Source organism: Pelobates fuscus, chromosome 2 (genome assembly GCF_036172605.1).
Source record: "Pelobates fuscus isolate aPelFus1 chromosome 2, aPelFus1.pri, whole genome shotgun sequence".
Classification (NCBI taxonomy): Eukaryota; Metazoa; Chordata; class Amphibia; order Anura; family Pelobatidae; genus Pelobates; species Pelobates fuscus.
The window spans coordinates 344,613,407-344,639,309 of record NC_086318.1 but is presented as its reverse complement, the minus strand read 5'-3'; the positions used below and the strand labels follow the sequence as shown (position 1 = coordinate 344,639,309).

Sequence of the window (25,903 nt, the reverse complement as noted above, 5' to 3'; positions counted from 1 at the left end):
AAAATACCATCATTTAAATTACATTGGCCGGCTTCAAAAATGTCCCAAATAGGACATGGGTGCATGATGACCAGCTGTGAAAATTCCAAGTTGGAAAACTGGAATGCGCACCCTCCAAGTAAAGTATTTTCGCCCCCAAAGAACCCGACACACCTATACATGGGTGGCATCACTGAACTCAGGAGATGTTGCTGAACACATATTGGGGTGTTCTTTGGCAGTAACACAAAACAGGAACTGAGAATCCATGCCTAAAGTACAATATGAGAGAAAAGTAACACAAAAAAAATGACTACCCAGAAGCTTGACAAAGACTGGTGGTAGAATTAGTGCATGGAAAGTGTTAAAATACCACCATTTGAAATACCCTAGGGAGTCTACTTTTCAAAAATATATAGTTTGATGGGGGTAAATTACATTGGCTGGCTTCAAAAATGTCCAAAATATGGCATGGGTGCATGATGACTAGCTGTGAAAATTCCAAGTTTGAAAACTGGAATGCGCACCCTCCAAATGAGGTATTTTCGCCCCCAGAGAACCAAACACACCTATACATAAGGGGTATCACTGTACTCAGGAGATGTTGCTGAACACATATTGGGGTATTCTTTGGCAGTAACCCTTAATGTTCTCCATACATGTATTCTTAAATTGCTACGTGTGTCAAAACAATCACCAATTATTTTTTATTTTTAAATTTGGCAAGTTTAATACCTTAGGTTGTCATCTTTTAAAAAATATATACATGTGAAGGGTTATTCAGGGATTCCTGACCGATATCATTGTTACAACACGTTAATTTTGAAAAAATGGTTTTGAAATAGCAAAGTGTACTTATTGTCCTAACCCTTTCCAAAAAAAGCTAAGAACATGTTAACATTGGGTATTTCTAAACTCAGGACAACGTTTTGAAACTATTTAGCATGGGTGTTTTTTGGCGGCTGTAGATGTGTAACAGATTTTGTGGGACAAAGTTAGAAAAAGTGTGTTTTTTACATTTATTTCATCATATATTATATTGTTTTGTACAGTAAATTATATAATATGACGAAAATAATGGTATCTTTAGAAAGATCATTTAATGGTTGGAAAAACGGTATATAATATGTGTGGGTACAGTAAATGAGTAAGAGGAAAGTTACAGCTAAACACGAATACCGCAGAAATTTAAAAACAGTCCTGGTCCTTAACAGTAAGAAAATTGAAAAATGGTCTGGTCACTAAGGGGTTAAATTTCCGTAACCACCTTTTAGCTGTTCTGCTTTAGTCAGCTCCAGTGAGAGAATTAATTCCAAGGTGGGTTTAAAGAGATAAAAGAAATTCTAAACAATACTTCCAACTTGTTTACTTTTCTTAAAATGCACAAATCCTGTGTAAATTAGTCCATGCATTTAAAGAGTTCAGAATTTTTGTATTTTTGTGCAAAATGTGCCACCAATTCTTTATTCAATTATGTTAAAATAATATACTAATAATATTGCTACTTACAAATAATGACTAATTGTTCTGAATGATATCTTTTTTTAAATCAACTTTTGGAAGTATGGAATCAGAGTATAAAGAAAAATTGAACACCAGAAGTGCTCAAAAATCAAGCCAACGTTTATTAGGCACAAAAGGCAGTTCAGTTTCAGCTTTTACGCCATTTGCCTTTTTTCTTCAGCTTGAGTTTTGAGCATTTGCTTTGGCGTTTGTTTTTTTCCTTTATGCTCAGATTTCTATTGGATTTGCAGTTCCTATGCTTGGCTTCTCACTTTTCAATGGGTAAGTGGAGTTTTAATGTCTATTACCTTTTAGTTTTCTTCTTCTTCTTTTTTTTTTTTTACAATTTATGCTCTATATCACTAGCAGCATATTTGATATCTGTAAGCCAGGTTCCATGTATTCAAGTATGGAATTGAGACTGGTGTATGGGCCTACAAGGGGCATTGCCAGTTAGGCAAATTGAGTAACTGGTGACAACCATAATTGGAGGACCCACAAGGAAAAGTGGGCATTTCTGTCCACTGGAGGTATGTGACAGCCTGGCCTCAAGCATGCCAGGCTGACAGACAGACTCCTGGCCAGCCTTTAACCTACAGTGCTGAAGCACTCTCTGCATGGTTCCCATGCAGTCTAATGAGTTGCTTGCATTGTGCTGCCAAGGTACAGTTCCCTGATGTCTCCATATATTGCATGTCAATCCTCATTAGCTTTAGGACACAAAGGGGGTTCAAAATGTGTTCCCTAGTGGTCCAGTGAAGTTCCCTTGTGGCTCAGTGGTCTAAGTTGTAGTTTTGCACCTTCTCTGAGTTCAGACTACTGACATTGCTCCCATACAGTTGAGTTCGAGGGAATTAACTAACTAAATTCAAGGGAACTAACTGAAGGGGCAGACCAGCAGCTCCCTCGCTTGAAGTTAGGAATGCAGGACCATTTGGGGGCATCTATAGATCTCTCCACCGGCTCAGGGAGCAGCTCTGAAATTTGCAATATTAAAAATGTTGCATACATGATTCTGTGTTATGGACCCATACCCTGAAATTAATGCATACATGAATCCTGTTGTTAAGAGGTTAAAATGCCCCATTGCATAACAAAGATGACCTGAATTTTCCATGGTGCCTTTATGTCTTTTAGTTCTTATTTTCAATAGAATGAATTCATTGCAGGATAGAGTTACAGGTCCTGATACATAGTATACAGCACTTATTTTCAGTTTTGTACTCATTCAAAGCTTGCTTGCCTTTAACAATGAAGAGGCTTAGTAAATTGTCGAAGCTATGCTGTAAAAAGCAATTGAAATGTATCCTCCTATAGTGCACATTTTCAGATCACATATGTAACATTTCAGCAGATGATAAGATTGTCTTATAAATGTCTCTGCCAAACAAAGAACACTTATTGTAAATGTGGCGCCACACTTAAAAGATTATTAGAAACATAAAACAAGCAATTAAAATAATTTTTCTATGGTTTTATGAGTTACATCAAACTATATTTGTCCTTCATAAAGTACTCCCATCGTAAAATAGAAAAATGTTTAAATCAGGAAATTTGTGTTCACGTCAAACAGGATATTAATATTCCACTAGGGCAAGCTTTCGCCACAGAAGGATATATTTAATTTTGGACATTACTGTTCCTTTATTTTTTATCGTAGTTAACCATCTGAGGGTGGTGTAGAAAGCTGGAGGGCAGAGATACATCAGGGTTCATCTACTGAAAGTCATGTTGTTCTGACTTTGCAAAGATTTTGCCTACGCTGGATAAAATAACTGTTTTGGAGAAAAAGAAAGAGTAACTGTTACAAAATTGCCTATTTTGATTGTACAGTTCTGCCCAGGTGGGTTTTAGTTAACAGTAGTTTTGAAAATACCCCGTATAACAAGCTGGGTATTTACATATTGCCAGTTTACAGTAAACTCACGCTTTGTGTTTGACCGAGCTCAGTAATAAAATTAATTGGTGCTCCCTAGCCCAATGGGTAAAGTAGTAGGCAGGCATGTGACATGCAGTTATGGGGCAAACCATAAGCAGGAGTACACAGATATCATACAAATAAGAGGGGGGGAGGATGGGATTGGTTGCTCTGTCCCTTGTACTATGTGTAGAAGTATGTAGGTAAACAGCAAGAGGAAAGTTGCATAAGCACCTTCCCCATCCTGTGACCTTGCGATGCTGGGGGTAATAAAATGTGAGATCCTTTTGGATCTTTCGGGGACGGCTCATTTTTACCCTATTTTAACCTAGGTGTGGGCTAATAAATTTACCAGGGCAACTTTTGCATTTAACTGATAGTCATGTGAAAGCTTTCATAGTTGTGTGACGAAGCAGTTGTATTTTATTCTAGGTGATCTACAATGATGATCCAACTCACAATACATTAGCACACAATGCCCTAAAGACTGGGCTTTTGAATAAGGGTATATTGGGTAGAGTATCCATGGTGTATAGGTTGTCTAGTAAATAGCAACATGTTTTATTTAACCATTCCCACCATGAAGATCTCATAACTGGGAGAGAGAATGTGTGTACAGCCTCCTGTTGCCATTTCCTTTAGGTACATGAAGAATGGACATAGGGAGAACTTTTTCAAGTGTCCACTTTTCACAGATGCTTCAAAGGTCTCTAGCTCATGGTTTATGGTCCCACAAAACTGAGCATTGTGTAAGATATGGGGATGTTGTATGATATAGGCATGTTCCTAGATATTGGTTAAATAAGGGCTCTATGGGTCTCCATATGTGTATTTACCTTTTTTTTGTGTTTTGAGTTTTTGGGACTCTCGCTTTTTAGTATTCTTAGTGCCGACTGATTCATGACAATGGAGAATTCATCCATCAATCAGCATTACTTAACAGGCATTCAGTATCAATGTAAAGAAAGCAGGGTAAATTGTAGAGCTGATTTTGAGAATAAGCTGCAGAAATGAATAATTCTATACATATGGAAGCATTAAATCACCATTTAATAACGATAAATGTCATATTATGATAAATGTTTCGTTTGGAGCAACAATAATGACATAAAAAGGATTTGTATCATGTTCTTTCTAACTATTTTATTGCCTATTTACATCACTTATGTAACATAATATCTGCATCATCTAGTACAAATCAAACTAGTTTACATGCTGAGTTTTAATTTTGAAATAAAAAATGTATGTTGTTTGGTTCACATCTTCAATCAGCAAATTTAAATGTCAAGTAAGGAAATGTACACCCACACAAACACACAATAAAAACAAAAAGGTTATGGTAAAGAAAAAAGTGTGACTGAAAACCCCTTTCTCCTGAAGTCTGTGGATAGTTAATACAAATAACAAAAATGTGCACACCAGTCAAGCCATAAGACTTGCTTTTCCCACAGAAATCACAAATTTGCAGTGATGTTACTACCGCAAAGGATTCTAGGTGGGCATATGCAAATGAGTTTGACAAAGAATCACATTTTGAAACCACCAAAAAGGTTAATTGCCCACCCTGAGCGGCAGGTGGGGGCCCTAAATTACAATAAGGGGGTAGGTACCTATTGTCCTCCCTCATGGCCCCCACCCATGGGCGGGTCAGTTGCTTCTGAGAGATCCGGTAGGTGTTTTTATTCTCAAAGGCCTCCCACAATAGGCCAGGGCCATCATAGCCCTCACCCTCAGGAGGGTAGTCATCTGCTAGAAATTGGTACTGCTGGACTGTATACCACCTTAAAGGAGCACTATAGGGCCAGGAACACAAACATGTATTCTTGACCTTGTAGTATTAAAACCCCCATCTAGCCCCCCTGGGACCCTCATGCCGCCATAAATATAGCAACATCTTACTGAAGCCTGAAGCTGTAGACCTGCATGCTGTTTGCCTCAGAAAAACAAGCTGTCTGCTGACATCATCAGAAGTGATGGCCTGATCCAATCACAATGCTTCTCCATAGGATTGGCTGAGACTGACAAGGAGGCAGATCAGGGGCTGAGCCAGAATGATTCAAACACAGCCCTGGCAAATCAGCATCTCCTCATAGAGATGAATTGAATCAATGAATCTCTATGAGGAAAGTTCAGTGTCTGCATGCAGAGGGAGGAGACACTGAATGTTTGGATGCAATTTAGGCAGCCATGACCCAGGAAGGATCTCTAACAGCCATCTAAGGAGTGGCCAGTGAAGTTATCACTAGGCTGTAATGTAAACACAGCATTTTCTCTGACAGTGTTTACAGCAAAAAGCCTGAAGGTAATGATTATACTCACCAGAACTAATTCAATAAGCTGTAGTTGTTCTGGTGACTATAGTGTCCCTTTAAGGCCTGGTAAGAGTCATCCAGCCACAATTCTTTCTGTACCAGCTCCTCTAATTTGAACACCCATTCCGCCAGGGGCTGCTCTCCCAAGAATTGTATCTGCAAATCAACTTGATCCCAAAATCGTTGCATAATGGTTGGCAGGGATTTTTCCTGGAGATCACAAACCTCCTCTAGAACATTGTTCCAGAGTTCCCGTCAGATCGTGTCCCGCCAATCCAGTTCACCCTTTATTAAGAAAGGGCCATCATTCTGGGACAGAGCTGCTTGTAGCCTCCGCTGGAACGCCTCCTCAGGTGGGGAGCTGCACAGTTGCTAGCTCTATCCATCTCTGTGGAATCCCAGAAGATGCGCCGGTGTCCAGGGACATTTCCCCAGTTGCTATGAAGCCATCCCACCGCTGCCACCAATTGTAGCGGAGCTCCCTGTACCCCGGCTGGGTACCTCTGCCAAGGACCACTTCCAAGCTGGAACAGGGGAAAACCTCAGCGCTTCTGCCCCAGTCGCTGTGACTTGACAATGGTTCTCCTGGCTCCTCTCTGTCCTGGAACAGGATATGGGACTAGCTCTATTCCCTCCCAGGGACTGAACGACACACAGTCCTGGGAGCTCTAGTCCTTACAAGGATGTTCCCTGTCGAATCCTCCACGAGCTGGAACAAGGTGCTGAGCAGTGATTATAGCCTTTCCCCTCCAAGTAACTAGACAACACATAGTTCTGGGAGTACAACTGGTTTAATGCATCCAAACACAGCCTTTTAATACACAGACTCCAGCAGGGGGTCTCCAACATAAGCCCCTCCCAGGAATCTCTGGGCCTGGGAGATAATTGCGTTAAAGACCAATAGGCTTATTATCTCCCAGGAACAGAGAGGCAAACACAAAAACATAAATATTAAACAAGGATCAAAGTTTCAGTCTGCCTATGGGACTATTATTTCAAATAATAATCTGTGAGCTTTGAAGTTGTTGTTTAGTGGACGAGTGAGTGTGCTGGATCTTGTGTATTGTATAAATTTGCCCCAGCAGCACCCCATGTATGCATGTTCAGGTGAGTGCAGTCCCCTGGTTTAATATATATATATATATATTTAGGAATCAGGCCATCTTCTTGGTTTTGCACCCCTCCCTTTCACAGGTGCCTCATCCCTTGACCCTATTTAGCCTTGTACTGCAGAGACCCCCGATGGAATTTTTCTCCAAGTAAGTGGGTTAATCTCATAAGAGCAGACATTAAGTTGATAGAGTATGACCTGCCGAAGATGAGGTACATTGACGTTGTGGCAGGCTTTTGCATTGTATCATCATTTGCTGTAACTAAACCCCCATTATTTCTGCCTAGATTAGGTGTTTTAAAAAAACAAAAAAAACTAAAAAAGCTTTGAAGTTGCTGTTTAGTAGATGAGTGAATGTGCTGGATCTTGTGTAATATATATATATATAATTTTTCCCCATTGTCAGCTAATTTTTCTTTCCATTGACAGATGAAGAAAGTAAGTCTGTGAAGATTAGGTAAAGATGACGGATGATTGGCCTATTTTTTTTTTAAATTGCTTGGTTATCAAAAGTTTCAAAATTGAATCTTTTTGAAATATGAAATGTATTATCCTTCAGTCCTGGGTACTTGTGATGGTTCGAATTCACGAACGAGGAAAAATGGCTCTTCATTGTTCTCCTCAGTGCGATCATATAAGAAGAAATTGTATACATAAAGACCACTCCTTGTCTTACATAATAACTATAATAATGTGGTAAGAGTCAAACGCAGAAGGCTAGAGAGGTCATGCTCCCAGCTCATGCCGAATGATGCGCAGATAGGGAACTGACTTGGATAACGCTTTATTATAGTGTCAGATATCAGTACTTATGTTGGTAAAATCACTGCTCCTCTTTTCTGTTTTAGAAAGTTTATGAAGAAGACTAACAATGATAGAAAATGAATGAATTTGTTAAAACCTGGCTAAAAGATTAAATGTAGTTAGCGCTATTTGATGAAATGTTACTTATTTATATGGTCATTTCAATGGAAATAACGATTTACTTTCCGTGATACTGGTATACAGCAGTGCAGTATGGAATTTAATGGTGTCTAGTATCCTAATATGATGTTAAAGGGACAATTAAAGGGACATTTTAAATGTTTTTGCATGATGGCAGATAGTATTTTAAATAAAATACATATAACGCTTGAATCTTGTTTACCATATCCAAAAGGAAGTGAAAAGACAAACACAGCAAAAATAGAGCAGTGTATTTTCCCAATCGACCCCTACTGTGCATACATTTGTAAGGAGCTTTGCAGTTACAGATTCCTGGAGACATTAATGGCTTCTTTTAAATTTCATGAATTTCTCTCATCATTCTTACATGAATGAAACTACGCATAGATGGGTCTGCTGCTTGTTGTACAAGTTTATAGATAAAGCTAATGGTTGAACGATATGTATCCGATAAACCATTTTCTGTGCAGGTCCTTCTGGAGTATTTAAGGAGCACTCCAGAGTTAAACATAAATACATTTAATTATAATGCTGGAGTAGTGGGCACTGTCCCCACCCCTTCCCTCCCCTCCCAAGAAAAAAACTGTAAAAAATTGATAATTTATCTGAAATCCAGTGGTGATACAGTCCCTCACCTGCAGTTCTGCTCTACTCCAAGAGATCACCAGGACTGAATGAAGATCTGCCTGCCAAATCAATGCTTCTCATAGAGAAGCATTGTGACAGAAGGTGAATTCTGCGCTACTGCACTATCCTGCAGTGGTTCTCATCAGGAAGAATGTAATCCAATGTTTCTATGAGAAGCATAGGCCTCTGTTTTGTGCAAAGCAAACAGAAAGAGCATTCTCACAGCTGTCTGGTCATGGTTCAACCATGTAATTTTATGAAAGTGCAGATTTTTCTTAACATCACCCATTAAAAGTAACAATGATGGAAGTAACAAGCTGACATGTTTAAGTGATTTGGAGTTTCCCTTTTATGAGGCCTATTCACTAAATGTCAAATTGTCTACTGTACGTTTAGTAACTTTCATTCTGTACAATTCTTTTCAGTTGAGCTGATAAAATATCTGTGAGATTCACTTTATTCACCAGCAACTACATTGAAACCACAATGAGCCAAATGGGCCCCCACTATTTTCAAATGGTTGTCATTGCTGCAGTGAAATGCATTTGAAAATAGCAAAACCAAATTGCAACTGAATTGTTACAGCATTGTAAGAGAACAGCAGGCCGAGCAGGTGAGATAGTGCAGCTAAGCAGACAAGGGCACACGTATGAGTGTGGGTATGGGTGCTTGTAATTAGTTGTATGTGTGTGTATGGGAGTGGTTATGTCTTTGGTGAGTGGTGTGTGGGATCATTTTACCTCAGTACCGCTTTGGATTTGTGCCAGCAAACAACTTCCCTCCCATCCTCCACTTTTCTGTATATGTTGTAATGTTGTGTCACAGCTGGCAGGGGGCGTGTCCTTGCCAGTCAGTTTTGGGGCTGTTACAGCGAGTGTCATTATATGGACAAGATACGGGTCTCAACCTCCCCTGCTCTGTAGGGTAAACTTTTAAGTTACCGATTTTGACTTGTCCACCGAGATAGAAGCCGGCTGGTGGTAAGCATTGAAAGGAAAAGGGAATTTTGGTGGACGAAGGGGAGGAGGGAACCCTCTTGGGCAATTTTGTGCATAGGCACATGGCCAATTTCATTGGCAAGGATGTTAAATATGTTAAATTCTGTAGGACACTATGTGTTAATATTATATGTTAATTTATGGGTTATTTATGCATATGTCTTTTGCTATTCTAATGAAAATGATAAAGTTTGATAAAATTATGGATGTGTTCTACAGTATTTATGTTATGATAAATGATGTGGCCTGTTTCGTCCAAATTCGGTATTGGGGGGTATTTGGGGCAGGCTCTGTTATTCTTATCTCGCATCCCAGACATGAACTCTGCTGCTAAAAGGAAAGAAACATAATCTTAAAGTAGTTGCAGAATTTTAGTGATTTAGATTTTGGGTCTTGGCATAGGGTACCAGGATTGGTGTTAACATAAGGGTGACCTAGAATTTTGGGAAATTAGAGTTGAAGTGCAATTCCACAAACCCGTATTATGGAAATCGGTTCAAATGTATAGATGAATGAATGGAATTTGGTTGCCATATGTATTCAATTGGACTGCTCTGGTACCGAAATACTCTATTCCAAAATCAATAATGCTCTAATGCTAGAGGACAATCTATTATTGATAAATTTGGATTTTGCTAAAGGCCACAGTGAAGGCTTTTGTTAATATGGATTTTTCTTCTGTTTCCAACAGATGTACACCAGGCCTAATTGTACTATAAGTAAAAAGAACACCGACGGGTAGACTTTACTACTATTATTCTTTTTTATAAAACGAACTATGAAAAATACCTTACAAAGTTTCTGATTTCTAGGATATTCTATCTCCACCACAGCCCACAGCTCACATCTCACATCATAACATCTGCAACATTCTGGAAGCGGGGGAGCTACTTCCCTCACTTTCTTGGGGGAAATAAAAAGTAGGAATATAGATTAAAGGGCTATGCCAACCCTGATTTGGGTTAGGATAATCCTTGCTGTGCTGGTCCACCACAACATTTTAAAAAATAAAATAAAACAAAATAAAGCTAAAACTTATCTCTGCTCTAGCTCCAAGGCCACGTTCTACCCTCATTTTGATCCTCCTCAGCTGATATTAATCACCATCACTGATGTGGGAGGGATGCTAGAAAAAGAGGGCTGAGGAGAAGACATCGGTGTCATGGAGGGGGGAGCTGTACCACCACTGGATGGCTGTCATCAGCATGATGTGCATATTGATACGAGGTATACAATATGCACATAATTCACATTAGCTATCCAGAATTTTTAAACTGGGCTGGCTAATGATACACCAATGACTCTGCAGGATGTGGAGTTACACCTTAGGCAGCAGAAGGGTTACATTCTTTAAGTGCAGCATTTCATAGCATGGTGCTTGAAATAACTCTTTAATAGTTTCTGTGGCACAATCATCACTCAGAAGCAAAAACAATTCATTTTCACTGGCATATTAAACAAATGGTAACAGACAGAGACCCATGACAAAATTGCTGGACTAAAATCAATTCATTTGGAATACAGCAGCCTTAGCTCTATATGATCTGGTCTCTCAATGGTATCTTCTTGAAGCTACAACTAGATCACTCTAGGCACTGTAGCCAAGGGATCTAAACTTTCCTTATCTACCTTTATAACATAGGGCTTAACACTGGGTTAATATCCTACCTTGTGCTGGGGGTTGACATTAACTAGATTCTCACTGTTAAAGCTCAAGTTGGATAAGAATATGAGTATTGTCCCAAATAGTCATTGTGTGGTGTACGTACTAGTTTTCAAACTGATTTTATGGTATGCACTTTTATTACAATTTTAAACGTTATATTAAATACCAACACATTTTAATAGTTAAATTAAAGAATACTTAAATATTTAAAAGTATAGTTAAATTAAAGTATAGTTAAATACCATATACGGTATATTACTTTTCATCAATATATGGCTTGTTGAGTTCTTGGGTGGGCAATAATCTGTTGACTGTTGATGTTTGCTAAACACTGTTCTTAAAACAAATTTCTGTGCAGTAGTTAAGAAATAAATGATAACCACTATTTGAAAGCATTTGATAAGTTTACTCGTGTTGGCTTCCATTTATGTATGCCTTACGGTCTCAGCCGAAACAGCCGTACTCTGTACTTCAAAGAGAAATGCCAGAACACAAAGCAGTTTAGGTAAATTTAGATAAGAATACACTAGTGCCAAATGTTAACTCCCTGCCACGGATTGGCATGTTGAACCAGATCCACTTGCTCACTCCCTGAGTGAAGTGGTGATGTGAGATTATTTGAGATCTATCATATTTTATTATAAGATGAATAAAAAAATATTATCTTATAACTTAGATGTTAGCAATATTTTGGTTGGCTTTTGTAGAAGACACATTGCTGGCAGTACGGAGACAACCTACGGCCAAAGGGATGAGCCACAGGACTACATTTGTACATTTATCAAACAAAAACAAAAAAGCGATCAGGCGTGATGGGAATGACAGAACTATGGAAACCTGAAGACAGCATATTTCAACAAAACCCTGTTTTCAAATAGGTTTAAGCATGTTTCATCTAAAATAAAGTATTTGAAATTATCGCAACATTTGAATTATATTAGAAACTTCCTGTGTTCTCCCAAGGGGGGGGGGGATGAACCCACTAATTCATAGAGAAAATATGTGGAAAAAAACGTTACGTGTTCTAAATGTAAAAGTCTGCATATTTAGCTGATAGAATCCGAGAATGCTTCTTTGTATTTCAACGTATGATTTGCTTAAACTTCAGTGCTGGCTCAATGTGACTCGACCTTCACCCTTGACAAACAAGGCAATCTGGCAGCCTTTCAACATTTCAGCTCAAACAGAATTGTGAATTAATATTTGGCTTTTTATAAAGAAGATTTAAACACCATTCTATAATGTAAATCATCTTACGATAAAATACAATATGGCTTTCATTTGATTAATTAATACATTTCCAGAAGGCTGACTTTTCTTTCAGTGCATTAAAGGAACAACCTAATAATAATAAAGTGATTTTTTTTTTTAAATAAATATGTGGTATCAAAAGCTATGGGATAGTAATATTTAATTAACAATACTCCAGGATTTAACTAAAAACCATAAGAGAATACATCAAGGGCTGGTTAATAGACATATGGGGGTTAACTTGTGGACATGATACTTTAATACATTGGTGAGAAGACTGATACTTCAGCAGGTTCAACTAAACCTCTCCCTAAACAATGGGTAATATTAAATGATTATCTATACTTGTCTCATACCAGTGGCTAATAGCAACTCCTACACTCTCCACCATTAACGTCAAGCCAGGGTTAATACCTTTAGCCGAAGGTAAATAGAACCTTATCTTGTATACACCCCTTGCTGACCAGTTTCATCTTTCCGCAATATCTTCGGAAAACATTTTACTGGTAAAACCTATAACCGATGCATGGCTGACAGGTTTGTTTGTTAAAGTAAGAATTCAAAGTGAATTCAGAGTGATTTTCAAATTCAAGGTAAAAGCAGTCAACTTGCAGTTCAATTAATTTGGCCTTAAAAGCTCTTTTTCTATTGTTACCATGCAAATTTATGGAAATTATATATATATTACCCTTTTATAAGCTATTTTATAAACATAAAATAAATTTGTCCCGGTGTTTAATTCAGTTTATCTTCAGAAAATCAATGAGAACACAGTTATTAGTTTGCATTTTGTTGCTTTTTAAATATACATTTTGTAAGGATAAAACCAGCCGATGCTCAGAGGGTTAAATACATCTAGTACTCAAAAAGATTAAAGGCCAGTGTGCCTATAAGCACTTTTGCTAAAAAATAGTCTGCCATACAAAATTGCCCTGCTTTTAAGCCTTTCTAATTTAATCAATACATTTTACTCTTCATTTATTGTTTGTAAATGTATAGTTATCAATCTATAATAAGCAAGAATAAGAAATTTGATATACTTATACTACACAATCTATGTCATCGTGGGTGCCAAGGCGTACCTATATACCTGTTTACATTTTCCACATGGAAACAAATTGGAGAAATCTTTAAAAAACTAAATCTATATATTTGCATGCACTTTTGCAAACACATTGTATAGATACATTCCTTGTGTATGACTTTGTTACCCACATTGGCTGCAGATGACAGATAATGTTTAAAAGCTGTAAATGCATGCCAAATAGGGACACTTCTGAATAATTGAGATGTTTTTTTTCTTTTTTTATACATTTTCAAACAGTGTGTACATTTCTTTGTTAGAAAGTGAAGCACAATTTTTACATTCAGCGATAGCATCTTTCTGTGCACTTGATACCTACCCCCTTTCATCATCCCCACTTCATAGCATTTGCGCAGTCGACAGGCTTGGCAGCTTTTTCTCCTGTTCTTGTCAATAGTGCACTGATTGGTCGCAGGACACATATAGTCATTATGCCCTGCAGAGAAATAAAAAGGTTCTTGTAAATTCAAAAAAAGAGTAGGACCTTGAAAAACCTTTTGTTCTGAACAATCTCATACAAATGTTTCTTACTATGTATCAAAGTCATTGATGTGCAAAATAGCATTTTCTTGTAAATATCTTAGATTTTCCAACAGAAGTATTTAATATCTTAGTATCAATACTGTTACCTATGCTAGAAGTGATGTCAAGATTTTAAAGTGGACATTAAAAAATAGATTACAATTACACTTTGTGGATGTCAAAACCATAAACAAGCAGATGCTAGGTTAAGTTATATATTGTGCTGGTGAGATCTCCCACAATTGTATAGCCACAGAGAGATATATACTCACCTGAAGCTTTCGTTCTACAAAATTAGATGGATAAATAGATGGATAGACAGACAGAGACAGACAGACAGGCCAAGGACTGATAGGTTGATGGACAAATGGACTGTAACATAGACGGACAGACGAGTAGATAGACACGTTGGCAGGTGTGTGGATACGCATATAGACAATGTGCAGATACATAGATACATATGGTTGGATGTTAAAATATAATGAAAGGAGTTTAGACGATGTATGGATACATACATTTTTATGAATGGATAATAAAATATAACGACGGGAGTTTAGAGAACAGAATATAAATATTAACCTTACTTTTACATACACGAGCTGAATAAAAAAAAAATAAAAATAAAAATTCTAAAATAAGTAGAATTTAATTTTGCTAAAATTTCTCCTGATTTTTGGACCGTTAGTTATCATGCTCTCATTCCTAAATGTACCGGAAAGAGTAAAAAAAAATAAAAAAATCAAGAGATCTATTTATTTACAAGACGTAACGTATCTTTCCAGAGATTATACTAACATACACGCTCTTTTCTTTCTAGTTCACATATTAAAATGAAAATAAGTAAATAAATAAAGAGTCCGCCCACAGCCACATGGCTGATCACAATCTGTTTTAGGGTTTGGCAAGGTATTTCAATATTTTTCTCCTTTCTTTATCTGATTTTTTATAAATCACAATACTTTAAGAGGTTGGCATAAGATCAGTCCCACATCTGTGTGAAACAGAACTGATTTCATCCTGGAGGTGATCAGGGGAAGATGCACTAAGGAACTTATTCACTAAACAGTGAATTATCACCCACATTGAAAACTGTAGGCTAAAACAGTAAATCTGGAATATTTTTCCATCTTGGCTGCTTAAACTTTATTTTACAACCTGGCTGTCAGTTTACATCAATTTAGAACAAAGGAGCTTAATGATGAATTTACTCTATTACATGGTTACAATAAAAAAAAAAATACTGAAGTCCATTAATTTCTACCTTTCACCTTTTATGCAGTTAATCCAAAATAGGCAAACCCCCAAATTTGAGATGATTTCTAATAGGATTTTTTTAAACTCAAATTCCTCATTTATCAATACGCTGATAATACCATATTAGCGAGTGCATCCCAGAATATCCTGCTGTACCAAAACACTTCTAGATGGTTTCAAAATATCTACCAAATCTGATAAAACAACCTCTTGAGGCAGATAAATATACATCTTTTTCGTTTTTATTCCTTTGAGATTTCAACTTTTAAAGTAAAAAAAAAAACACCCTTTCTAACTCTTCTTCATAAGGTCTTTCATTCCCCTTGTTATTTTTTTTGGCTGCTTCTAAACTTCTTCCAGTTTCACAACCAGGATAAAAAATACCAGGTCATTGAACCAAAAACAAAAGTTGGTGACCCTTCCCCAAAGCTACTCCTCTGGATCCATGTAAACTCCAGCTTAACCCCCAAAGATACATACAGTCACACAAAGTTGAGTACATATACACAAGCTGTAAAAATACAGGTTCCTTTCTCCTTACCTAGCTGGAGGTTGTGTTGAGTGCAAGGAAAGAGACAGGTAGTGGTGGCTCTATTGGATAGGAAACACAGACTGGGGGAGAGGAGGCTGCAAGTCTCCAGACCTGTAGTTCTAACCCATGAATCTAAGGGTTCTACTGCCATGCTGATATCAAATTACCGTCTCTATTTAAATTGCGCTGCTTTTGCTCACAGACTAGACTCAACAAGGAGACATGGCAGTGGGAGCAGTATGGAAGCCATGCCCTCCGAGATTCTGGGCTAAAGAGTCCCACATTTGGTTCTGTCGACCCTCAAGCTCTTCTCCCCAGCAAAATACCTGCCCACAATGTCCTTATTTAAAAATACACTTCATAGTTAAGTTAAGGAAAAATGATACTTTAAACGTGAGATTTAATACTGCCTGGTCTGTTGTCTAAATTTACATACAACATCCGTAACACAACCATATGTAAAGATCTTCTTGAATGAATAATCATCATCCCACAACTTTTCTCATCTGACACTTGCCTGTCCCAGGCCGTAATTTGCCCTAATCCCTAGAAAAGTAATAAACTGCTCATCAGACTTTATTATCTTATCTAGTTTTATATAGGCATTTCAGCCATTTGCACATGCTTTTGCCTGCTTTCTTAACTTCACATTCTGATCCAGCTGCCATTCTCGGTCCCCCCTCATTATGTCATGTGTGTTACCTTACATCCTCAATCACATTACTACAATCCAATGATTTACCTCTTCCTCTAATTGTAATACACCACAGCTGTACTATGATCAATATTACTCTTCTTTTCTTCTCTCTTAATTTATTACTAGAGTCTATCTTGATCTTCTATCAGCACACGCATTGTCCCTTCTTTACTATCTCCCCACTTCATATTTCCAAAGACCTATATTATTTTCACTGTTCTTTGTCTCCTCTATTGTACATAGCACAGCTGACATGTTTATATAATTGTCACTCTCCCCGTCTTATTGATTGCAGAATTATCTGCAAAAACCGACCTGATTTTCAATGCCCAATCGAAGAAACGTATTTAAAAAAAAATGAAGTGGACTAGGAACTGAACTAAGGTACGCCACTAGACATTTTTGTCCAACTCTAATTCTAATTTCCTTTTTACAACAACCCTTTGCATTTCATCTTTAAACAGTTTTCGATTAAAGAACAATAATATTTATGTAAAACATTTTCCTCCACCTTGTACAGTGGTAGCTTTCTGTGTAGAACAGTATAAAATGTTTTAGCAAAATGCAAGTAGATCACATTCACTGCTTCATCCTGACCTATACATCTACTGACTTCATTGAATGCAATTAAGTTAGTTTGACATGATCTGTCCTTCAAAAAGTCCTGTTCATTCTTACTAATGACATGAGTTTCTTTTTCTTTCTAGGATACCCATCTAATTAACCTTTTAAAAGTTCTATTGACATGTTTATATTCTATATATGATGTTGCTGACTCATAATTGTTATATTGTCTATTACATTGTTAAACCTTCTATAAAGCAACATTGGTTTTAATTAGTTTCTTTTGATTTAATCCCTAATGGTGTTTATGGAGAAGTGTATTTTTGTGACATTTGTCTGAAGATATTCCATGTTATACTCTAAATATTGAGACTTTTCATTATAAACTGCCATTCATCCAAATGAACTCAATGGAAGAACATGTTCGCTTGATTTGAGATTCAAAGTTCCATCCATGGTGATGGTAAAAAAAGATGACTGATGATTAAATATTGATTTTATACACAGACCAAGTGAGAAGTGACCAACAGAGCAAAATAAAGAAAATGTATATAATATACGTACATAATATTTATGTTTTTAAGAGCAGACATTAGGTTGCTAAGAGAGGACCGCCCCAAAAGTGGGATACATCGACATTCAATGGTTTCCTTAAAACCAAGTTACTTGGGCAAAAGTAAAAGTAAAGATTTAGTTACAGTATATGATTATACATTGCATAAACCTGCCACAGACTTTATGAAATGTATGATCATATACTGTAACTAAATCCATATTATTTTTGCCTAAGTCAGGTGGTTTTAAGGAAACTATTGAACTTTGCGAGAATTGAAGTTGGCGTTTAGTGAGTGATAATGTATGCATGCTCAAGTGAGTGAAGTTTTATATGCAAATATATTTGGGAATCCAGGCTAATTCCCATGGCTTTGTACCCCTTGCTGTCACAGATGCCTCATTCCAGAGCCCTATTTAACTTTGAACTTCAGAGAGTCCTAGGAGGAAGCATTTCCCTAGTAAGTGGGTTAATCTCATTAGAGCTGGCACTAGCTTGCTAAGAACAAAAAGAATGCCTCCAAGGCAGAAAAACAAAACTTCTTTAAACCGCAACCCGAACCTATAGACCAACAGGCCTCTGACAAAGATGGCGACGGTATAGGGGGGAAAAGAAGATCCACAACGAGACCTGGAAATGACTGACCCACCGGGGAAACTCACCTACTAGTGGAGGAACTAGAAGCTAAGCTGGAACGCACTGAAGCCAAGCTAGCAGACCTGGAAGACCGGGCAAGGCGCAACAATATCCGCATCAGAGGGGTGCCTGAAACTATCCCACCGACAGAATTACAGGCCTATGTTAGAGGCCTTCTAGACACCTACGCACCTGAGATTCCCACCGTTATGCTGCTCGTGGACCGCATGCACCGGGTCCCATGCCCCAGACATCTACCGGATTCCACTTCTAGAGATATACTGTTCCTCAGAGCCAGCAGGAACAAAGCCAAACCGCCAGAGGACTACCCTAATGTGAAACTCTTCATGGATCTATCCACAGCGACATTCTGCAGAAGAAGGGACTTTGCACCCGTCGCAGAGATCCTAAGAGTGTGCTGGTTAACAAAGAAGGGATAATGATACCTATACTCTCCCCGGAAGATGGAATCCGAAAGCTGAGATCCTGGGGCCTTGACAACATACCAGATGACCATGTGGCCTCCCCGCAAAGAAGAATCAAGCTGTACTTTCACAAAACCCACAGCAAGTGCTAAAAATTCTGTACTGCTCAACACATACAGGGTCTAACCAGTACCGCAAGTATCTCTTATGTATACACGACGGACCTACTGGTCCGCCCAATTGCTAAACGATATGTGTCATGTACCCATAGCTAATGTATAATTTTTGCTTATGTGCCACTCTGCATGCTGACTTAATAAAGTGGCACCCGCAGCCCCTATACATTGCACCCTAATGCACCAAGACGTACCCCCTGCAGCATGCGCGCAGAAAGGTGGCATGACAGACCACTACCAGCCCTCTGAGAAACCAGGTTGGCTAATACCAATGTTAACCTATCTAATAGCGGAGAATCAATAAGAAGTTGCGCCACCAGGGCACAACCCAAGGCATACATAAAGAAGTATGCACACACCCCGTTGAATTACAGGGGAAAGCAACACATATGGTATGGAGGATAGTCTATCTACTGGCAGGGTACAGGGTTCACACTCAGTGTCCGAACACAAAAAAAAAAAGGTCTGGGAGCCCATATTATATGTACGTATAAGTTGAGGAGCAGCAAATTGTATTGCACTCTCCCAGAATATGCAGTTAACAAACTTCTGGAGTAGGTGCAACTTTGATATGCACTAGACATAGACTAGGCCTTCCTATGTCGGCCGACCAACAGCCCATACTTCCACATTACAGATAGCCATGCTCATATGCACAAACCGCTACCAGTTGATTTATAACATTGATTAGTTCTGTACACCCAAAGTTATGTGTCATATAGCTCACTAGCCACCCATAGGGAACAAACTGTTTCCTGCCCCCGCGGTGCACCCGCATGGCACTGCACCCGCATGGCACTGCAACCCACTTGGGGACTTGTTTTTATATAGCCCCCCCCCCTTTTACCCCCTTGAAAATGAACACCCCTAATAAACGCTGGATGTTACTCAGAGACGTGAAACAAGCTCAGGCTGAGATTCTGTGCATTCAGGAGACACACTTTGTCAAAACCAAAATCCCTACCTTTGGTACCAAGGAATACCCCTTGCAATATTACGCAACTCACACATCAAAAGCTAGGGGAGTAACAATCCTCATTCATAAATCGCAAGCATTTCAATTACTCAAACTAATTACAGACAGCCAAGGCAGATCATACTCATATGCAAAATAAATGACACCACATACACTATAGCAAATTCATACAGCTCTAATACAAACTTCCTACATAAGGTGTTAACGAAACTAGACCTCCAAACTGAACAGCTAATTCTATGCAGAGATCTCAACCACATTTTTGACCAGGAAATAGATTCCTCAGCAACCCCTCAACAACCCAGAAGTAAAGCATTACAAACACAATGTGTGTCCATAGTTTAACTGCTGACAGAATTTAGCCTATATGATTCGTGGCGAACGCTCCACCCAGGGGAACAAACTTGAGCAAAACTGCATATATGATGCAAAAACTAAAAACTAGGGAGTACGCCCAAGGCAACAAAGCAGGGAAACTGCTAGCATCATGGCTAAGACAGCAGCAACAGGCCTTGAAAATACCTTACCTCCAACAAAACGATGGCACGAAAATATTCAACCCCCAACACATAGCAGACGAATTTGCAACGTACTACTCAGGACTCTATAATCTAAAACATGATAAAAATGTCTACCAACCGACAAAAGCGGACATTAGCTAGTTCCTGTCCCATATACAACTGCCAACACGTTCTCCAGACCAACAACAAACACTGCAAAATCCTATTACGTTGGATGAACTACTTTCTACCATTGATGCACTACTGACAGGCAAATCACCGGGACCAGACAGTCTCCCCAATCAATATTACAAGACCTACTCCAGCACGTTAGGGCCCCTTTTACACAACGCTTTCCAGACTATGCTACAAACAGGGACTACACCACAGGAGATGCTGATAGCACACATAGCGGCATTACCAAAACCAGGCAAGCCCCCCAACACCTAAGGCCCATATCGTTACTGAACACAGATATAAAACTATTTGCTAATATCTTTGCCAACCGATTGGCAACTACAATACTGACCATTGTCCATGTGGCAGAACCAACTTCGCCACTGGGCATTGAAGAAGACTGATTGCCAGCCTCCTGCCCTGTGACTATGGCCCCATGTTGAAATGCTTGATTTTCCCCTGCAAAGATCCGAAAGCCGGGTCATTCGGTACTTTCCCTATGTGAGCAGTGTTACCCCAGATAGCTATGCCATGGAGCCCATTCGTATAACGAAAGACTATGTGAAAGACTTTGGCTCCATGGCAATTGAACTGTATGTATGTGATCTGAGCGCCATTCGGTAATAATGTGCGCTCAGATCTAAGCTATCTGGGGATATGTTGAATGTACCTGTTTTATGCAATAGCTGCACAGTTATATATTATTATGTATTTTATTGAATTTTGCTACCATGTGGCTAATGGAGTTTTGCCTCTGTCCTTGGAGATAATTGGATTACTTCCCAATTATCTCCAGGATAGAACACTCTGTGGAACTGGTTTTGGGCAGAAAAGCCAGGCTTCATTTGGTCACAAAGGACGTCGATCTAACTTTTGACCCACTGGACCAATTTGTATGATTTTGACGTATGTTGGTATTTGGAGTATGCTGATTCTGAAAATCTGTAAATGTGACACATAATTTTAAAGTTATGAATAATGTGGAAAAACTGTATTTCTCTGCCTGTGATAATTACATTAACCCATTGTGTAAGATAATTGTATCCCATGCAGAGGGGCAGATTTTGTGTGGGATTGTCTGAGTGTATTGTACATGTTTATTGGTTGTTTTACAAAACCCTGTGGGTGGTACTAATGTGCAAGAATGTCTCCCCAATCAATATTACAAGACCTACTCCAGCACGTTAGGGCCCCTTTTACACAACGCTTTCCAGACTATGCTACAAACAGGGACTACACCACAGGAGATGCTGATAGCACACATAGCGGCATTACCAAAACCAGGCAAGCCCCCCAACACCTAAGGCCCATATCGTTACTGGACACAGATATAAAACTATTTGCTAATATCTTTGCCAACCGATTGGCAACTACAATACTGACCATTGTCCATGTGGCAGAACCAGCTTTGCCACTAGGCATTGAAGAAGACTGTTTGCCAGCCTCCTGCCCTGTGACTATGGCCCCATGTTGAAATGCTTGATTTTCCCCTGCAAAGATCCGAAAGCCGGGTCATTCGGTACTTTCCCTATGTGAGCAGTGTTACCCCAGATAGCTATGCCATGGAGCCCATTCGTATAACGACAGACTATGTGAAAGACTTTGGCTCCATGGCAATTGAACTGTATGTATGTGATCTGAGCGCCATTCAGTAATAATGTGCGCTCAGATCTAAGCTATCTCGGGATATGTTGAATGTACCTGTTTTATGCAATAGCTGCACAGTTATATATTATTATGTATTTTATTGAATTTTGCTACCATGTGGCTAATGGAGTTTTGTCTCTGTCCTTGGAGATAATTGGATTACTTCCCAATTATCTCCAGGATAGAAGACTCTGTGGAACTGGTTTTGGGCAGAAAAGCCAGGCTTCATTTGGTCACAAAGGACGTCGATCTAACTTTTGACCCACTGGACCAATTTGTATGATTTTGACGTATGTTGGTATTTGGAGTATGCTGATTCTGAAACTATGTAAATGTGACACATAATTTTAAAGTTATGAATAATGTGGAAAAACTGTATTTCTCTGCCTGTGATAATTACATTAACCCATTGTGTAAGATAATTGTATCACATGCAGAAGGGCGGATTTTGTGTGGGATTGTCTGAGTGTATTGTACATGTTTATTGGTTGTTTTACAAAACCCTGTGGGTGGTACTAATGTGCAAGAATGTGTATATAAGAACAATAAACCCACAGCTCTGTCAGTTCTACTTCACCCTCAATTTGGAGTCCTGTCTCTTATTGGGGGAATCTGCTACAAGGGATTGCTATGCTTGTCATACTCCCTTGCTAAATTACTACTGAGCTCTTGTAAGAGCTTGTTCCTGTCCTGCTCTCTGGAGGAGTCTACAGTGGTTATGGTGTCTGCTGCAGTGCTTGGATTCCTCAGGAAGCGCTAGTAGCATCCTTCAATGGAGGTACCCAGTCGGGGTGCCAGGTGATCCGTTATAGTCCATGACGACCAAGTAGGATTTGTCAGGGGCAGACAAGGGGCAGACGGAACTCGGAAGGTGCTGGACCTGATGTACTGCCTTCAGGTAGGGGGGAACAGTGTATTCCTATCTCTAGATGCAGAAAAATCTTTTGACATGCTGTACTGGTCCTTCCTCCTCGAGGTACTACAGGTGATACTCGAAAAATTAGAATATCGTGCAAAACATATTTAGAGTTATATCAGATTTAGCGGGAGAAGATTTGGATGATAACTCAATGGTTTCTCTTTTTTTTTTTTAATTTAAGAAGATTCTCAACTCAAAATAGATATCTAATAATGCAACTTATGGTGGCCATAAAAATCGAAATATCAAGATATTGGCTACAGAAAAAGACTCCATCTTGGACCCAAGTGCTAACTCAGCTCAAATACCAACACGATATGGAAAGGGGAATATCTTTTCAATATGATAGCCCCTTAAAATTTGATGAGAAATGGTTAACATGGCTAGATAATCTGATATAACTATATACCTTATTGCGTTCTCTGTTATGAATATCCTTATATATAAAGATCACTCTAGTTCTTCCCTATGGTACTGTATTCAGGAAAGTTATGAAGTAACCTAATTATTATAGTTTAGGCCCGCCTAATCCGCTCAGTCCTTTTAAATTGTGATATTTGTGTTTTTGTGTGTGAAGTTTACTCAACAGTTCATATATCCTTCTATTGTAAATCAAAGTCTATATGTCTAATTCTGAACTGTTTTTGTCTGTGATGTTACATATGTAAAATTTGCAAAAAGAATAATAAAAAAAATTAATATCGTGCAAAAGTTCATTTATTTCAGTAATGTAACGTAAAAGGGAAAACTAATATATGAGATAGACGCATTACATGCAAAGCAAGATAGTTCAAGCCGTGATTTGTCATAAGTGCGATGATTATGGATTACAGCTCATGAAAACCCGAAATCCACAATCTCAGTAAATTAGAATATTGTGAAAAGGTGCAATATTCTAGGCTCACAGTGTCCCACTCTAATCAGCTAAGTAAGCCATAACACCTGCAAAGGGTTTCTGAGCCTTTGACTGGTCTATCAGTCTGGTTCAGTAGGAATCACAATCATGGGGAAGACTGCTGACCTGACAGTTGTGCAGAAAACCATTATTAACACCCTCCATAAGGAGGGAAAGCCTCATAAGGAAGGTTGATGTTCCCAAAGTGCTGTATCAATGCACATTAATAGAAAGTTATGTGGTAGGGAAAAGTGTGGAAGAAAAAGGTGCACAAGCAGCAGGGATGACCGCAGCCTGGAGAGGATTGTCTGAAAAGGCCATTCAAATGTGTTGGGGACTTTCACAAGGAGTAGACTGAGGCTGGAGTCAGTGCATCAAGAGCCACCACACACAGACAGATCCTGGACGTGGGCTTCAGATGTCGCATTCCTCTTGTCAAACCGCTCCTGAACAACAAACAACGTCAGAAGCGTCTTACCTGGGCTACAGAAAAACAGACCTGGTCTGTTGCTCAGTGGTCCAAAGTCCTCTTTTCTGATGAGAGCGACTTTTGCATCTCATTTGAAAACCAATGACCCAGAGTCTGGAGGAAGAATGGAGAGGCACACACTGCAAGATGCTTGAAGTCCAGTGTGAAGTTTCCACAGTCTGTGTTGATTTGGGGAGCCATGTCTTCTGCTGGTAGGGGTCCACTGTGCTTCATTAAGTCCAGGGTCAACACAGCCGTCTACTAGTGCTTCCTTCCACAGACTGGCTTTATGGGGATGCTGACATCATTTTCCAGCAGGACTTGGCACCTGCCCACACTGCCAAAAGCACCAAAGCCTGGTTCAATGACCGTGGGATTACTGTGCTTGATTGGCCAGCAAACTCGCCTGACCTGAACCCCATAGAGAATCTATGGGGCATTGCCAAGAGAAAGATGAGAGACATGAGACCGAACAATTCAGAAGAACTGAAGGCCGCTATTGAAGCATGCTGGTCTTCCATAACACCTCAGCAGTGCCACAGGCTGATAGCTTCCATGCCACGCAACATTGAGGCAGTATTTGCTGCAAAAGGGGCCCAATTCGAGTACTGAGTCTATATGCATGCTTATACTTTTCAGAGGTCCGATATTGTTCTATGTACACTCCTTGTTTTATTGATTGCATGTAATACTCTAATTTACTGAGATTGTGGATTTGGGGTTTTCATGAGCTGTAAGCCATAATCATCGCACTTATTGCAAATCACGGCTTAAACTATCTTGAGCTGTAAGCCATAATCATCGCACTTATGGCAAATCACGGCTTGAACTATCTTTCTTTGCATGCAATACGTCTACCTCATATATTAGTTTCCCCTTTTACATTGCATTACTGAAATAAATGAACTTTTGCACAATATTCTAAAATTTCGAGTATCACATGTAGATAAATTTCACAACCCAATTCCTGGTAGCAGTAATGGCACTCTATAACAACCCTTCCGCCAAAGTCACCACAAACGGTTTTCTCTCCCAACCATTTGCCATTTCAAATGGATCACAACAGGGATGCCCACTATCCCCCTTACTATATATACTGGCGCTGGAACCCCTCACCACCCTAATCCGTAACCACCCACACATACAGGGCATTCGAGTACAACGGGAATACAAACTTACACTTTTTGCCGCTGATGTGCTACTCACACTATCCAACCCTAGGACCTCATTGCAAGCGTTCACAACTTCCCTAGAAGCCTACAGTAGATGTTCCTACTATAAACGAAATGTGACCAAAACGCAAACCATGAGTCTCAATTTACCCAGCGAATCTATAAACTCTCTCAAGTCAGACTTGCAATACGATTGGAGGAATGACCACCTTACCTTCCTAGGAATAAAACTAACCCCCTCGGTGACCCAACTTTATAAGGCTAACTATGTGACATTACAAAATCAAGTGAAAAAACACCTGCAGGGATGACACAAAAGATTAAGCTCTTGGTCCGGCTGAGTGGCCACGAGGAAAATGGTAGTACCAAAATATCAATACCTATTTAGGACCCTC

General features: G+C 39.1%; 1 protein-coding gene across 1 annotated transcript in view; it reads right to left on the bottom strand.

Moving 5' to 3' along the window:
* The window catches only part of ESR1 (estrogen receptor 1), a 228,250-nt gene that overhangs the window by 92,435 nt on the left and 109,912 nt on the right, over positions 1–25,903 (bottom strand). The window contains exon 3 of the mRNA XM_063443604.1: positions 13,714–13,830. Within this exon, the coding sequence (XP_063299674.1) occupies positions 13,714–13,830 (117 nt within the window). The remainder of the gene's footprint in view (positions 1–13,713; positions 13,831–25,903) is intronic.